Source organism: Ciconia boyciana, chromosome 10 (genome assembly GCF_034638445.1).
Source record: "Ciconia boyciana chromosome 10, ASM3463844v1, whole genome shotgun sequence".
Lineage (NCBI taxonomy): Eukaryota > Metazoa > Chordata > Aves > Ciconiiformes > Ciconiidae > Ciconia > Ciconia boyciana.
Window position 1 is genome coordinate 32036022 of NC_132943.1, and position 15990 is coordinate 32052011.

At 42.4% G+C, this 15990-nt stretch overlaps 1 protein-coding gene across 2 annotated transcripts in view; it reads left to right on the forward strand.

The window, feature by feature from the left end:
• Positions 1-15990, forward strand: part of SATB2 (SATB homeobox 2) — a 134571-nt gene that overhangs the window by 15654 nt on the left and 102927 nt on the right. For both annotated transcript variants that reach the window (XM_072874513.1, XM_072874514.1), the window contains exon 3: positions 5520-5696. In XM_072874513.1, the coding sequence (XP_072730614.1) occupies positions 5520-5696 (177 nt within the window). The remainder of the gene's footprint in view (positions 1-5519; positions 5697-15990) is intronic.

The window sequence follows — 15990 nt, forward strand, 5'->3', positions numbered from 1 at the left end:
AGGATGTGAAGAGGAGAACTGGCAAACATCTCCTCTGCTGGATGGGAGCTGATTTCTGCCTTTTAAAACAGTTTTCTCAATTTAGGTTCATTTTTCAAATTTGTTTGAAAGACAGGGAAAGAGACTTAAATACCAAATCGGTATACATAAGGTCAGGTCTATTGCAGCGCAAAGAGAAATAAATAAACGGCCACTGTCACTGCCTTTGCTGCATAAAGGGCTCTCGCCTAAAGAAAAAACAGAAGCAGATTAGGTTTAGGAAATGTTTGTAGTTTGATTGCTTCCTGTGGTTATTGCCAGTTGTGGAAGCATGCTTTATTGTTAAATATATGGAATCTCTATCTAGATAATTTCCTCAAGACGACCCATGCTTTGCTAATTGAGCTTCCTAGTCTCTGTCGCAGGGTAAGGGTCTCATCTTAGAAGTCCATCTGAAGTTGCGTGTAATTCAGTGGTTTGAGGTGTGGGTGGGAATAAACATTTGTGGATTCTGCTCTTGCTGTTACCTAGATTTCTTTTTTTTTTCTCTTTTCTCTGTATTGGAAAGACTAGCTTAGAGAATGACCCACGTTACAGTCTCCGCTAGGGAAAATGTTTTCTGCATACAGTAATTAAGAGTTTTCAGTAGTTTATGAATTTTCAAATAAATGTCCTGGTTTCTGAACTCCCAACCATAGAAATTTGCTTTGTCTTTGAGGGAGATTACTCTGCGCATGTGTCTGTGTGCTGTTTGAAAAAAAAAAAAAAAACCAAAACCAAAACAAACCCAACAAACAAAACCTAAAAACCCAAAGCACAACAGCAACAACAAAAACTTTATTTTCTACTTTCTTCATTTGATAAAAATCTCTCTACTGTAGAATGATTTCCTTTGGGTTTGACACCACCATTTGATCTCAGTTTTTAATAATTTTGGTGGGTTTCACTCCCAGAAGAAAACATGCTTGTGCTGTGAAGTATTCCCACTAGAAATCTGGGAAGTCTTAAAACCTCATGTTACTCAGGGCTAAGAACTGGCTTCTTTATTAATTCCCTACTAGACAAACCCTGTACAGTAAATCTTTCCATAACACCATGCTGTTGAAATTAATCAAGCTGATGTTTGGAAATTGTTCAAATTAGATTAAATTAAATAACACCTAGACCGTGCTCAAAACTTGTGCTGATGGAAACAGATTTTAACCTAAAAAGACATTAATTTTATTGGTGCCTCTTCTTATTGGTTGATCTTCGTATTATACTTATTAGAACATGCAAGCGCTGCTCCCTATTTAACGGCCGGAGAGGTGGTGGCTGAAATAGTTTAACCTCCTCCTCAGCTTTCTGTATCCTTCGCTTTTTTGCTTTAGGTGCCAAGCCTATGATGGTTATGTGGAAGTGGACAATGCATGGAAGTTCAGTGCTGATAGTATCACATTTATTACTTGCTTTAAAGCATGCACTGGACAAGGTATCATTTGCAAATGAACTAAAGAAACAGTGCAGGACTTCTTAATATCTGCTCTGTCTTGTCCTTCTAGTTGGTCATTAGAAATTTATAGCTTTTACTTGCAAATCTTACAACTGAAAATGTTTTCCAGGGAGCTGCGTGACTGTGGTTTGATAATACTTTTAACTGGCTTCAAGGTTTTTGTAAAAATGAATGTTTTATGCAGCAGAGTGTCCAGAGTTTTCACTTCTTGAATGAAATACCTGTTTCTCTTTCCTTCATTTTTTAAGAACGGATTGCTCCCCGGTGAAATAAAACTATAGATTTAAATGGGCAAGGAGGAGAAAGTGTGCTTTTGGACACAGGTCTCTTTGATACAATTTAATTATTCTTAATTTCTCTGCCCCTTAAAAGAGTCTCAGCAAAAAATGCAACGATGTTTATGAAATATTCTCTGTACATTGCAGCTTTTCCGTGAAAGCAACAGTGGAGCTTAAATCCCATCTCTGATTTGTTTTAAAAATATATGTTATACCAAGGTACCAGTAACTGCTAACCATTCTGTTCTTCTGGGTAATAGTGGGAACAGTTTTTCCCTCTTCTCTTCCACGGATTAGAAGGAATTCTTGCTGCGTATCAGTGTCCTTATAAAAGCCTTTATGTAGATCTTGTTTTATGCTCCCCTAACATTTTATGCAGATGCTATCTATATGGGGTCAAAGCTCTGTGAGAAGCACGAAAGAGCGGCATATAAGTCAGTTAAGTGAATTAACATCAATGAGGAAAAGTCTTTTGTATAATTTGTGATCGCTATTAATGTTTGGTGTGCATTCCAGCATTGTGTTCATCCTTTAAGGAAACAAACTGTTTCCTTTTTAGCCCTCAGATTACCCCTTGTTTTCTCCGTGTGTGAAAATCAGTGCCGTGTGTCATCTACCATGAGCTGTACAGCATCGTTCACTGCAGCATCTCTAAAGCTGGGAGGGCGAATGTGTGGAAGTTCAGTGCGAAAGGGACCTACGCCTTTTCTGTGCGTATGCATGGGAGAGGGAGGATGACAGTAGTTCTGGCTGATCAGGCATTAGGGAAAGAGCTGAGGAGTTTCAGGATTTATGAGTAAGGCTGGCTTGCATTGCTGTAGCACTGCATGCGAGACTTCATTATGGATACTTGGTCTCCTGCTCTCTGGGTATTGCTGTAAGTTCTTCAACTGGAATGACAATGAGCAGGGACTAACTTGAATTGCTCTTCTGTAAGGGCCCTGTAGTGAGCTGCAGGTGTAGTATATGCATCTAGGAGCAAGACATGGTGTACATCAGTGTGTAAAGAGCATGTTGACTTTTGGCTGCACGTGTTTTTTCTTCTAATTCCAACGTACTGAGAGTATGTTAATTTATTTTCAGATAACATCAGGAAACAGAAGTTTGAGGCAATAAATCCATTGGAGACATTATAGCTTAACTCTCCAATGCGAAATAGAGCGCAAAGCAGATGGAACTTCCTTGGAGTGAGATTTACTTGGAAATAAGTTGGATTATTGTTGGTTTTTAGTAAAATAGGATTGGTATTAAGATTCCAGACGCTATAGTGAGAGGCATGAGAATGGGTTAGCAATGGCAGATGTGGTAACCTGCCCTTTGCTCTCTGTTTTTAAGGTACTAATAGCAGCTTATCATCAGTTACGCTGGGTCACTGAGTTCAGAGATGTTTTTGCAAAAGCTGTTTCTGTAGCAGGGTCCCTGCAAGCATGGGCAGCAGCAAGGGGCAGGAAAGTCATCATGGGTAAGAGTCCAGTGGGTCCTTTGTGCCATCCGTAAAGTGCTGTCATGTATGGCATCAGTTCTAGCATTTGAGATCCTGTTTGTGCTGAGACAGTGAACAACGAGTGTGGAGAATAGGTTAGGTGCAAATTCTGTGCTGAAAAGGTGGAAAGACTGTTGTGTAACAAGGAAAGCAGCCAGCAGGAGGATAAAAGATGCTGTGGCATACCTCTCATCAATTTGCATTCACCTACTTTTTCTGTCTTGCCGAAATGGAATTTACACAATGGATACCACAGCCTCAGCATTTGGCCAAGTATCTTAATCTTTTGTTAAGCTATTAATAGCCCCATCAAAAGTGCTATGACAGACTGTATGCTTGACAGGAGGGGAAGTTTGTTGCTTACAGAGGCTAAATTTCGTTTTAACTTGTTAAATGATTTATGGACAAATAGAATTCAGTTTTTAACCTTTGATAGGAATAGGAATTTTGTCATTGGTTTCAGAGGAACAGGATCAGCCTTGCACTGTCTTTTCAGGAAAGCACCTAGAGATTTTTTTTCACTCAGATTTATTTTTTTAACACTGTGTGTTAGAATTTGGCTGCTTGAACTTGCAAAATGCATCAGTTTAACCCAGAATGAAGCAGCGAAGAGGGAGCAGCATCACTGTGATGCCATAACCTACTTACACATTACTTCAGGATATGTTTTAAAACAAAGAACTTAAACACATCAACTGGATATTGCGGCTTGTAGCTGCTGCTGCTGGCCTGCAGTTAGAATGTCAGATTGGGAGCCGTTCCATGCCAGATAGGTCACTAAGTGAGAACTGTGTATCTAAAATACATTTTAAAGTAGATCTAGTCTCTGCAAATTCAAGATGAGGAGGATTTAAGTCCCTCAGCAGTTGCTACTGGTGTGACTGTATCTATTTCAGGGCAGGGTGACTCCTCTGAAGGGATGTATAACTGTTGGTTTGCAGATATTGAAGCTACTGATAGCAGAAGATCTTGAAGATATTTAACTGACTTTGTATGGAAGGAGAACTGAAATGTGGCTTTCTCCTTTTTCCCTTAAAGAAGTGCCCAGTCCAGGAATACAGTGATTTGTGTCTGGCCTTTCATAAATAGACTCAGTTATTTTTCGTTGTTGTTATCTGCTGGAAATGGTTATATTTCATGCTGAAGAACAGGAGTGAGGGGTGAACTTTCTGGCAGTATTATAGGCCTTAGATAGCACGTTTGGAGAACTGCTTTAGGCTGAGATTTGTCTCTGCCCCAATATTTCCTAGTTTATCTAGGGGCTAACAAATTGTTCATAACCAATTAATAAACTTCTGTGACTGGAGGTTATGGTTTTTCCCTTGCCATCCCCTGACTACAGCCTGGCCTGTAGCGGGCAATGGAAATGGCTGTGCGATTCTGTACGTTTTCCGTCTGTTCCATCTTCCCTCCGTGCACGCGTGTCGAGTACTGTAGGGCCGTCTCCTGCAAATTGGCTTGTTTCTCTACTGTCTGTAGTATTGAATCCCTTTAAGTTCATGCCCTACGATTTATTGCCATAGATGACTTGATCCTGTAACCACAAAAGTAAATTTACAATAAAACAGAACAAAATTGAATCCAGACCACCCCCTGAGTTTTCCCCTTCTGTGGTTCCTCCTCATCCTTGATCCTCTTTCGAAGAGAGCTGTTCTCACTCTCTTCATACATGCAGCAGGAGAAAAGCCACTGGCCTCTCTGGGTCTGCATGACCATCAGCTGCCAACACAAGATTATCGTTTTCAGCAAAATCAATGCAAGGGTATTTTCCTTGCACAGTGAGAAGACTGGCCATGGTCTGAAAATGTGCAAATAAACCTACCCCAGCCAAGAACTGCATATGGGACTAGCCTCTACTGATACCTCCATACATTCACTGTGTGGAGAGAAGCAGAAGCAGCATTTGTGTGTCAGGTTTTCATATGGCTGAATGTGGAGAAGCCCTGACCTGAAAGAATAGTGACATTCATGGAACTGTAGAAAACTTCTGCAATGTTGAAAAGGTCTTATTAGGAAATCTTGTTCGTCCTCATGCTGACTGTGATTCTTTTCCTGAATTGTATTCTCTGGAGCTTTTAGTGTGGTTTTTAAATGAGTCAAGTGATGAGACTTCAGTATTTCCCTTGGAAAGAAAACAAAAGCTATCCCACAGGGAAGAAAGGCAGATTTCCACTTAAGATGAGCCTTCTAGGAGGTGTTTTAATTTACAGCTTTAATCAGAGATGTATGACACACTTCTTGTTCCTCTCTTATTGATGTTTTGTTGTTTTGGTTTTTTTTCATCTAGGTTTGATGATTCCAGTCTTTTGTGTGGTGGAGCAGTCGGATGCCTCTCTTGAATACGATAATCGAGAAGAGCATGCTGAGTTCGTTCTGGTTCGCAAAGATGTGCTCTTTAGCCAGCTGGTGGAGACAGCGCTCCTGGCTCTGGGGTATTCCCACAGTTCTGCAGCTCAGGCACAAGGTATTAAATAAAGTTCTTTTCCCTCTTCTCTGCACTGGCAGAAGACAGCACCTGAGGTTGTTCGATGGAAGGAGAAAGCAAGAAAATTGGTGGCAAATCTTGGAAGTGGTTATATCAGTTGTGTTGATTGCTTAATCTTAAACTGGGTCTACAACAAGCCCTACCTTGTTAGCCTGCCTAGAAAGCATTAGCTGGATCTTGCTGAAGTGTGAAATATGGTGATAATGATCAGTCAGCATATTCATGACACATTTGTTCTGTACCACGAGGCAGGTTGCTGCTTCAAGGAGGTTAGCACAGAAGAGTTGGACAGAACCTGTAGGTGTACAGCTAGATGGTGTCTAGTATTCCTCTTTGTATCAGGGCCATTTTGAACATCATATTATAGTCTTTCATTTTTAAAATTATACATTGTATATAATGATTATATATATACATGCTCTCTTTATGGCCAGTAGTTGTAGTGCTAAACGTGCAGGCTGATTTCTCTGTTTTCACTTACCTACCATATTGCTGCAAAGCCCTTTGTGGAGCTCTACAGTCCCTTCCACTTAGAGATGATTCTCCAGTAGCAGCGAAATCTTAAAATGAACAAATTTTTCCTCTCTCTACCGAAAATATCAGCTTGAAAAAAACAAACCTAAAATCCTAATCTTGAGGGAGATGGGCAGGAGGTGGTGGGTTGGGAAAAATCTTTCCAGAATGAACTTTGTATTTCAAGAGGCTTTTTAATACTAAACAGGTTATTTCAGTGCTTATTCTTTTGGATGAGAAGCCTGTAAGTTTGATGTCCATGTCATCAATAAAACCCATGCACATTTAGATTAGTTTAATAGAAGCTTTGCCTGGGGATTTGGATGTTATCTGTTGGTTTTAGTTATTTTGTATAGCTAGGTATTTGAACGTGTGAACAGAGGGAGTAGCGGTGGTGTTGAACCTAGGAGTTCCAGGCAGTGGTTAATAGCACAGCTCTCCTTGTACAAACTTCTTTCCAAGCAGGGTGATAATGATTCATTTCCTCTGTCAGCCTCTGCTCTGTGAGAGAGGCTCACGTTCTGCATACAGGCAGAACTCATGCACATGTGTTTATTTACACAATACGGTAATAAAAGCTCTGCGAGAAGGTAGTTGTTTTAGTTTTTTAATATGAAGCATTTAATGTCATTTTAGGGATGATTTTTTTCTGAATGTAAAAGGTCAGCGTATCCCACTGTTTCCATCCTGGTGAGCCAGCTTCCTGTTTGACAGCACTATCCATCTCAGTTAACACAGTTGCTCAACGTGTTGCGAGTTAACATGTGGAACACGCTGCATTAGGTGGCCAAGATTTGATTCTTGGCACTTATGAAGGGGAACGGGCTTTGCAAGAAACCTGCTCCAAGGAGGCATGCCATTCAGTGCAGTGATCCATACTGGCTGAGCATCTCACTTGGGGGAACCTTGCTTTTGCAACACGTCTCTGGTGTGAGAATAGCAAGGAGAAGAGACAGATTGACTCATGAAGGAAATTAGTCACTGTGCAGGGAGGAAACGGCCACTGCGTTTTTGAACTACAGGCTTTGACAATGAGCAGGTTCAGATACTAATCTGTTGCTTGATGTGTTGCTCGAATAACTCATCTAGAAAATAAAAGTCGAATCTCTGATTGTTGTAATTAGTCTAAAAGAAAAGACTTTGGCAGTTTTGTCTTTAAGGCAGCAATTGCCTTCCACTAGAAAACATCAGGTGGTATAATATTTAGAAATGACAGAAAATACCTTAAAGATATGTCAGCTAACAAATCTCTTACTTAGTCAGTTTATTTACCTTCACACTGAAGGACCAGTTCTACAAAGTCTTTTATACATCCTGGGCAACTGCTGCAGGTCATGCTGATTTTAAGATATGAAGCTGAAGTATGCAGTATGTTCTGTAGTATCTTGCTTCTGTGCTAGCTGTCTGCAAGCTGAGACATGAGGTACAGGCAGAGACAGAGTGCTAATAGATCTCTGAGACTGTTTAGTTTAGTGAGAAAATTTATAGAATATTGGGCTATAATCTGTCAACTAGGGTTGACAGAGGCATGATGCTAAATTGTTGATATAAGGATTTATTTGGGAACACAATTTGCTGGTATTAAAAAGAGGAAAACAAATCAAGCTATTTGCTTTATTCATTCCAGTTGTAGGAAAAGTCTGCTTCTGTTCTAGTGCTCAAGATTGATTTCATTTAGCAATATACATTGATAAACAGTCACTTAGTTCTTCTTTATGCTTTATGATCGGCTGAATTACAGGATCCGCATGAGAAGTTGAAGATCCTCAGGTGCATTTTTCAAAATGGTAAAGCTTTGAGCAACATGCTGTGCAAAACACTGGCATGAGTAGGTGTCCCCATGTCCTCCAGGGACAAAGTAAATGTGAGCTTGTCAAAGCTTTTGTATTGTAAAGGCTGTCTAAGCTGTAACATAGCATGTAATAATTGTCACCTTTTGAGTTGGGAAAGTGTTTCATTTCGCCCCCCTCTTGTTTTGGATGACTCTTGAGAGGAGCAGCAATGTTCACTTCATCTTGTGGGAAACATCTTGCCTTTGCCTGTTCCTTTTAGAACAGGGTCTCCAGTGGCAGATAAAAGAGCTAGTTGTGGGGGAAAGAGGAGTTGTGGCAGCAGAGAGAATTGCTGTGCAATTTCACACCGCCTTCACTGCAGTTCACCATGGCACTTCTACAGACCTGCTGAGGCTCGAGCAGGCGGTGTGCGCTTTGCATGTAAGGCCCTGCCTCACACTTGCCAGCTGTACGGCAGCACGGCAGAGTCTGGGTGCCAGAAAGGAAACGTGGCACAGAGGGGTAGGTGGTGCGTTGCCGCCCCGAGGGGTCTGTGTGCCCAAAGGAGCCCTGCCACAGGGCTGCCTGCCTGGGCAGCAGCCTAGAGCTGCAGAGCTCCCCAAGGAGGTGACGCCGTGTCCGAGCATATGAGCTGTAGCCTGCACACACAGCTGCCACCTGGCCAGGAGCCTCACATACTGGCTCGTGGTCACTTGGCTTATCATGGCTAATTTTTAATCCTGGTCATTAGGTAAATTGAGAAGTCTTAGCATAAATAATCTTGAGACAAATATGTATCAGGAGGTATATGTGAAGGTGGCCCCATGCCTCACTGGAAGAAGCTCTTTTTTCCCACACAGTTTGGGCAGGACATATTTATTCCACAAACAGCTGGTTGTGAACATTTTTTGTTGATGGTGGCAAGAGCAGAGACTTTTCCAGCGAGTGCTGCCCTCGTGAAACTTCCCTTTTCTGACAGGAGCTGTGAAAAGACTTCTGGAATAGCATGGGGATTCGTTAACAGCTTGGCACTGGGGTGTGAAAGTTGGTGGTGTGAATGGCAACAAAGGTTTAATAAACATTTATATATTTTTCTTTCATCACTTGAGTCTACACCTGACACTAGGGAACCTGCTACATGTGCCTTCCGGAGAGGAAAAGAGTCATGCTTTAAAGGGGCACCTGTTCTATGTGTAGTTTAATAAAATTTACATGCCCTGATGCAAATTTTTTTTTTCGGTGGATGGGGTATTCTAACTGGGCTATGCAAGAGAAGGGAACTGGTAGGGGCTACATACTGCTGAGTGCTGGGACCAAAGTAGTATGAAAGCAGATGCAATCTGGAGTACCCTGTGTGCAGTCCTGTAACTTTGGGACCTGCTGTGAAAGCGGATTTCCTCCTCAGTGTGGGGTGGAGGAAGAGCAGTGCTAGTCTGATGCTTTTAGCAAGTTCTACTTTCTTAGAATACATATGAAAAAGAAAATAGTGTGATTTCTCGTGGATATATGTATATATTTTTTTTTCTCTTGACCAGTTCCTTGTTAGCTGTCGTGAGTGTATACACAGAACTGGTGCACATTGTCTGCAAAAGCTCGCAAAGCTGGATGGGCCATCAAAATGGAGTTTGCCTTCTCCTCCCAGGCACTTCTGCTAGGTGTGTTGGCAGGGCAGTGGGGAGTGCCTGCCCTGGCTGCTGTTTGTGGGCAGCTTTAGCCGGGCACTGGCAAAGTAGTGGCTGTGTGTGGCCACCACAAGGAAAGGGGTGTACAGAAGAGTGAAATGGTGCTGACATGCCAAGTGGAGCAGAAGGAGGGGTGAGAAAACAGCAGAGGGAAGTTAACACAGAGCAAGAGAAACATTAGATCTTTCCCATCCCTGACACTGTAGAGATTGCCAAGCCCTGGTTCTTGAGCAATGTATTGCTGTGAGCAAAGGCATTGCAAGAGGCAGTGCCTTGCATTAATGCCTTGGAGGGCCCTCTTCATGCTGCCCGGTTTCTTCTAGTGCTGTGTACTGGCTGAAGAGTGGGAAGCCTTATGGCTGCAGAGAGCTGGGGGTGGCTGGTTGGAGTGGAAGGCTGGAAGAAGAGGCAGGCAGTGGTCAGTGAGGGAAGTGTAAGACAAGAATGAGAAACAGGAGAGGTTTAAGGCATTGCCTTGCCATGTGGAGTTGCAATAGCTGGGCACAGAGGAGAGTGATGCTCTGTCGGGATCATGACTTAGCGAGCTGAGGTCAGACAGCATCGGCCCTGTCAGCCTTGCACGACTGGAGTGGGGAAGAGGAGAATTTTGTTGCTGCCAGCCAGTGCCTGGCCAGCGTAGCTGATGGGGTACCTCTGCCCTAATGTCATGACAGCCAGAGGTGTCTCTCGGGACCAACTCTCCTTCTCCAGCTGCCTCACTTGTGAGGCTCTGATGTTGCTCGCAGCCACGGGAATTTGTAAGACAGGCTTGGCTTGGCTTTGGTGCTTCTGCAGGGCACTGTGCTCTGGAGCACTAGTGGAGCTGTCCTTGCAATGAACTGCAGCAAGAGGGAAAGGTGGCTCTCCTGACTGCGTAGCAAGGAAACCAGGGCGCAGACACGTAAGGGCTCTCCTCTGGATCCGTAGTGCACGTGGCTGGGGCAGGAAGGAACCCAGACTGCAAGTGCGTTCATTTCCCTCAGGGGTCTAAATATGTGAGCTCAGCCCTGCTCTCTGCTGTTAATTGGAGGCCTCTTGCACTTGCGGCCTGTATTTAAGTAGTATTTCAACGCAAAGACCGGATCTGTTTGATATGGTGACATTTAGCGTAGCAGTCCAAACCCCAGGCTGCTGTGTGTGAGAATGTGGCAGCCTGAATGCTGGGCTCCTTCGCTCTGGCTAGCCTGTGTGGGACCAGTATGAGCATCTTGCCACTTACAGGATTATAACTGTGTGTACAAATATTTGAAGGGTGTAAATACCGATGAGGGAATGGATTTGCCTAAGCTGGTCCAACAGTGTAGGGCTCCGGGGCAACTGGAAAGACCTGAGCGGATGATTGGTAGGGAAAGATCCTGTGAAATATTCCCATCTGTGCTGTCTTTAGGACCACAGTAGCTTCCAATTGAATGTCAGGTAAAGGCAGAACATACCAGCTGGGGGCTGTATTGAACACGCACAAGCTGGTTTTATATTTCTGTATCAAGAAAGGTACAGTAAAAGTGTAGTGAAACCCTGCTAAACTGTGCTTGATGTATACAGCTAAGTTTGCTGCGGCTGGGAAGACCAGATATGCTATTTTTAACACAAGTGCAAGGTAGCAGTATGGGAAAAATGAGAGGAAACCTGGGTTCAGGTTTCTCCTGTGAATAATGTGCAATAAATTACAAGGGTGCTGTAATCTGGGATCTCCTGACTCCTCAGCCAAGTGCCCAGTGTCGTTTGTACGTCTGAGCCGTGGCTCCCTGTTCATGTGATCAAAGACTTTCTAGTCAGTATTATACTGGCTTTAATGAATAAGAGAGACACTGGTGATATAATGACTTAAATAACAAGACAATACAGCGATCAACAAACTAAATGTTGGGTCATTTCCTGGCTCTGTCACTGTTTGCTGCAACTTTTTTCTTTTTTGTCTGTACAGAGATAGCTTAGTGGTCTCACGTAACAGAGTTGTCAGTCCATGTAGAGTTGCTGTATTTCTCTCAGCTCAAACTTTTTTGCTACAGAGTATGATCACCCTGCTAAACCAATGTGTCTTAAAAAACAAAACAAAACAAAAAATAACCCCACCCTAAAACAAAAGAAAGAAACCAACCCAGCCCTCTTTGGAGATCTTGTCTGCAGTTTGGTCTTACTCCATCTATAATTAACAGCTCCTTATCTTTAGTAATCCCCTTTTGCCCCCTTGCTTCTATTGCAGACACCTTTTATGGGTAAGCTCTTCTTTCTTCTCTCCAGTTTTGCAGGTGAAGTTGTAAAAGGCCCAAATCAAATCATTTAACAGTAATATGTGTGAGGGGTACGACTCAAATGGACACCTTGCAGTAAACTCTGGCATGCAATTTCATGACAACTTGGCTGGGATTGCTAAGCAGACTGAATTTCTTACAGCGATACTCAGCCATCCAGATCAAAGTTTTCCTTGTAAAAGCTGCTCCTTCTTGAATTGTACATTGCTTGAGTTGTATTCTTTGTCTTTCTCCCTGATGTTTGAAGAAAGTGGGCTGAGTACTTCTCAAATATTTATTTCCCTCCCTATAGAGAGATATTTACCAGCAAATCACTGTTTTGTCTACCCTACAAAACTTCATGACAACTGTAAGTGAAACTCAATTACAGGAAGCATGAGAGAAAGTCAGAATTTAATGAGAATGCTGAAAACCTCTTCCTTCTTTGTTTTTTTGATAGGCATTTCAGTGCATAATGGACACAGGGTTTGAAAGACACTGTTGTTAAAGGTTCAGCATCTCATGCCATTTCAATTAAAGCCCCAGAGTTCTCTTTAAATGTTGCTTGGAACTCTTAAGAAATCTTATATAAAAAATAAAAGAAGAAGTAGGGATTGAGGCTGCTTTATATTTGTAGGGTTTACTAAAATTAGTGTGGGTCTTTTTTTGTGGAAAATATGACATATAAAGAAATGTTAGGATGTAATTTATATATAAATGGAATATATTTTATGTTTATTTTATATACAAAAATACATATATAGTCTATTTATAGTTTAATCTAGATGATAAATACACATATATTTTATACATATACACACATACAAATATATGTTTATATAAAGAAATAACACATATATACGGGGAAAAAAAGGTCAAAATCCAATTAATAAACCAACCTTTCAGGTTACTTGTCACCCTTATTCTCCATCCGTGGTGTTATTTTAAGTAACCTCATTATCCCAACAGCATGAGCTCTAGTGAATACTTGATTCTTCGATAAGCTCACTGTGAAAGTTCTTGACTTCTAACCAGTGGTCAGGAAGCATCCCTCCTTCCTTTTCTTCCCCGCCACCCCCCTGTGCTGGTGTGTGTAAAAGTTGCCACGTGGTATTGGCTTTCTGATCCCAATATATTATTTACAGGATTCTTGTGATGGAACAAAACCTTCTACAAATAATAATCTATTTTTCTAGATGGCAAACATCTGGGTAGTATAAGTAAATGGGTAATTTATTAGTGTTTGAACAGCTTAAAGGAGGGTAGCCAAAGGTAGCCCTGAACAGCTCAGCACTTCTGACGGCCGCTTTCCGTCTCATTTGCGGTGTGTGACTGAGCACAGCACCGCTTGTAAGCAGGAGAGGCGGCAGGGCTGAAAGGAGTCAGCGGAGTGGACCGAGCAGGCTTCGGCTGTCCCGGTGAAACACCCTTTCTTCCTTCCCTGCGTGTCTGTGAGACTTGGCATACCTGCGATGGGAGTTTGAGGCCAAGCGCTTTGAAATGCATCATGCTTTGGTGACGGCTTTGGGGGCTCTGGTGGACTTGTTGCAGTGGTGTGTGTCATTCGTGTGTTCCACAGTCGTAATGGATCAAACTCAGACTGTGCTATGGGTAGAAATCATTAAACCTTTTGTTCCTCTCTCTCCGCCTTTGTTTCTGAGAAACACTGCTAAGGCCGTAACGGCAAATCAGTGCTTCTGTTTGATGAGGGCTATATTCTTTAGCGCTTTCCATTCACTTTACGCTGCAGGCTGTGTGTAAAAAGATACTGCTGCAGGACAGAAGTTCCTTCAAGCTTCGCACTCTTCAAGGAAAGATTTTCATGTATTCTGCCAGTTTTATAAACCAATGAAGAAATGCTGGGGAAATTGAGCCACAGGCTTTTTTGTGTCACAGCAACCCTTATAGTAGTTTGGGGTAAAATAAAAATCAAGTTCACTCTGAAAGGCCTGTGTGTACTCAATTAAAAACTTAGACCAGCGTATAATAAATTCTGATTTTTCTTGGCCCCCTTCCCAACCTCTCAGCTAAGCCCACAAGCCCATGAACCACTGGTATTTTTGAGGAAAATTGGGAAATGGTCTTTATTCATTTTAATTTAAAATAAAATTTTGTTGTCTTTTTCTTGCATGAATCTGATAATGAAGCAGTGCTGTATTTAGAAATGGGAATAAATTAGGTTAGACTAGGTCTTCCCCTGTCCAGAGAAGGAAAATGAGGTGCAGTTAGCAGCCTGTTAGCTAACAAGCTAAATATTTAAACATGCAGTGGTATGTGAGGAGAGCAAAGCCTGGTGGTGGTTAACACAAGTTAGAATAGCTTTTTTTTTTTTAGACATTCTTGTCTGCTGAGATTTTTTCCAGTCCCTGCTCTAGATAAGGGAAGCAGCATTTTAACCCTGTGGCACGAGGAGATGCCTTTCGCCCCAGCTGCAGATTGCCTTGCCCCATCTGCCCTCCCCACAGGGGGGCACAAAGCCGGGCCCACCTCCGGCCGCTTCTTTCCTGTAGCCGAGCCGAGGCAGGGCTCATCCCCCAGCTTGGCTTCTGCTTATTGGGAAGCACATCCCAACTTCTAGGATCTCTGGTTTGCCTCGGGTGGAGGTTCCCCTATGCAGCATTTGTAATGGATATGCTGCTGGGGAGAAAGCAGAGCTCTTTCTGTTGGCTGGTCTGTCCGAAGTCCATTTATCATCAGTGCCCCGGTCTGGATCTCGCTGCACGTGTGAAGGGGAATTGGTTTGAGCGTGTGGAGAGCAATGGTGCCGGCTGCGGGGTCCCTTGGAAGCTCATGGTGTAAGGCTGTACTTCTCAGCCCCCTTTAAACACATAGACAAGCTAAGCATGAAAACCAGTTTGTTTTGAAACTGAAACCCTAACAAAGTAAGGGGAGAAAACTTAAAGAGGATTAATTGGAAGTGTTTCCTGTTTTTTTTAAAAAAAAAGAGAGGGCAAACACACTGTCCCCTCTTCTGTGTCTGATTGTCTCTTTAGGAAAGATCCTTCTGGCATTGACAGCAAAGGGTCAGTTCGGAGGGTTTCTCACCGCCGCGTGTGAGCATTGTAGAAGGGACCCAGCTTTAATCCTCCTGGCCCTTACTGGAATATAAATGAACCTGTCAATCGGCAGCTGTATTTGATGTTTGCATCTTCTTATACCAGTTGAATTTCACAAGGGCAATTTGCCCTCATGAATTGTTTGTCATCGGGGGTCTGCAGGAGATTAAATGGCTACATTTACAGCATGGAAAAGGATGAGCAAAAGACAATGCTATTTGTGACCCCCTTTTGCCTACTTTCCTGCTCACTGGAAACTCACTCAGAGAGTACCGATGAAGGTTCAAATTCAAGCTGTGGCTGAGAGAAGCGGGTGTGTATGTCCTCCTCCTGTCCACTGAGCTTTTTGGTTTTTTGGGGTGGGTGTCTCTTCCTCTCTGTACTGATGCAGGGCTTACGGAGAATTGCTTGTACTCTGTCTTCCTTTTGTCCAGTGAATACCTTTGATTTATCCACACAACTTAAAAAAAATATATGTTTATACAGGTGTGACTAAAAACAGGCATTGCATCAAGTTGAATGAGATGAGGTTGGGGTATTTTTCACTGGGTATTTATGGGTGATTTTACTTTCAACTTTATTCCAACAGAAAAATAATTCTTCTAGGATGAAGTAGCTCTCAATTAAACAGTAAAGCTATGGTAATCCTGGGATCTGGGATCTGTATTTTATTCCGTTTTCACTCCCCAGTTTTGTATGTGCAGCATCTTTGACTTCACCTGGCTGTTTCCACAGTTACCAATAAAGAGTTAAATTCAAACAAGCAAGCTAGGAGGAGAATGCTGTGCCAGTCACGATTCTTAGCTAAATTGCTTTCATACTTTGTTTTTATAATATATTTGCTGCTTAGCCACATTTTGGCCTTTTTCCTTTTTCTAACAAAAATCATTATGTGGGATAGCTAGGAGATAGTTCCTACTTTCACAGTGACAACTCCATGCTAAAAACGTCCCTTGGCATAGGGATCGTTAACCGATGGCAGTTTGTCTGCCTTTCTGAGGCAGGTTTTTTTTCAGCAC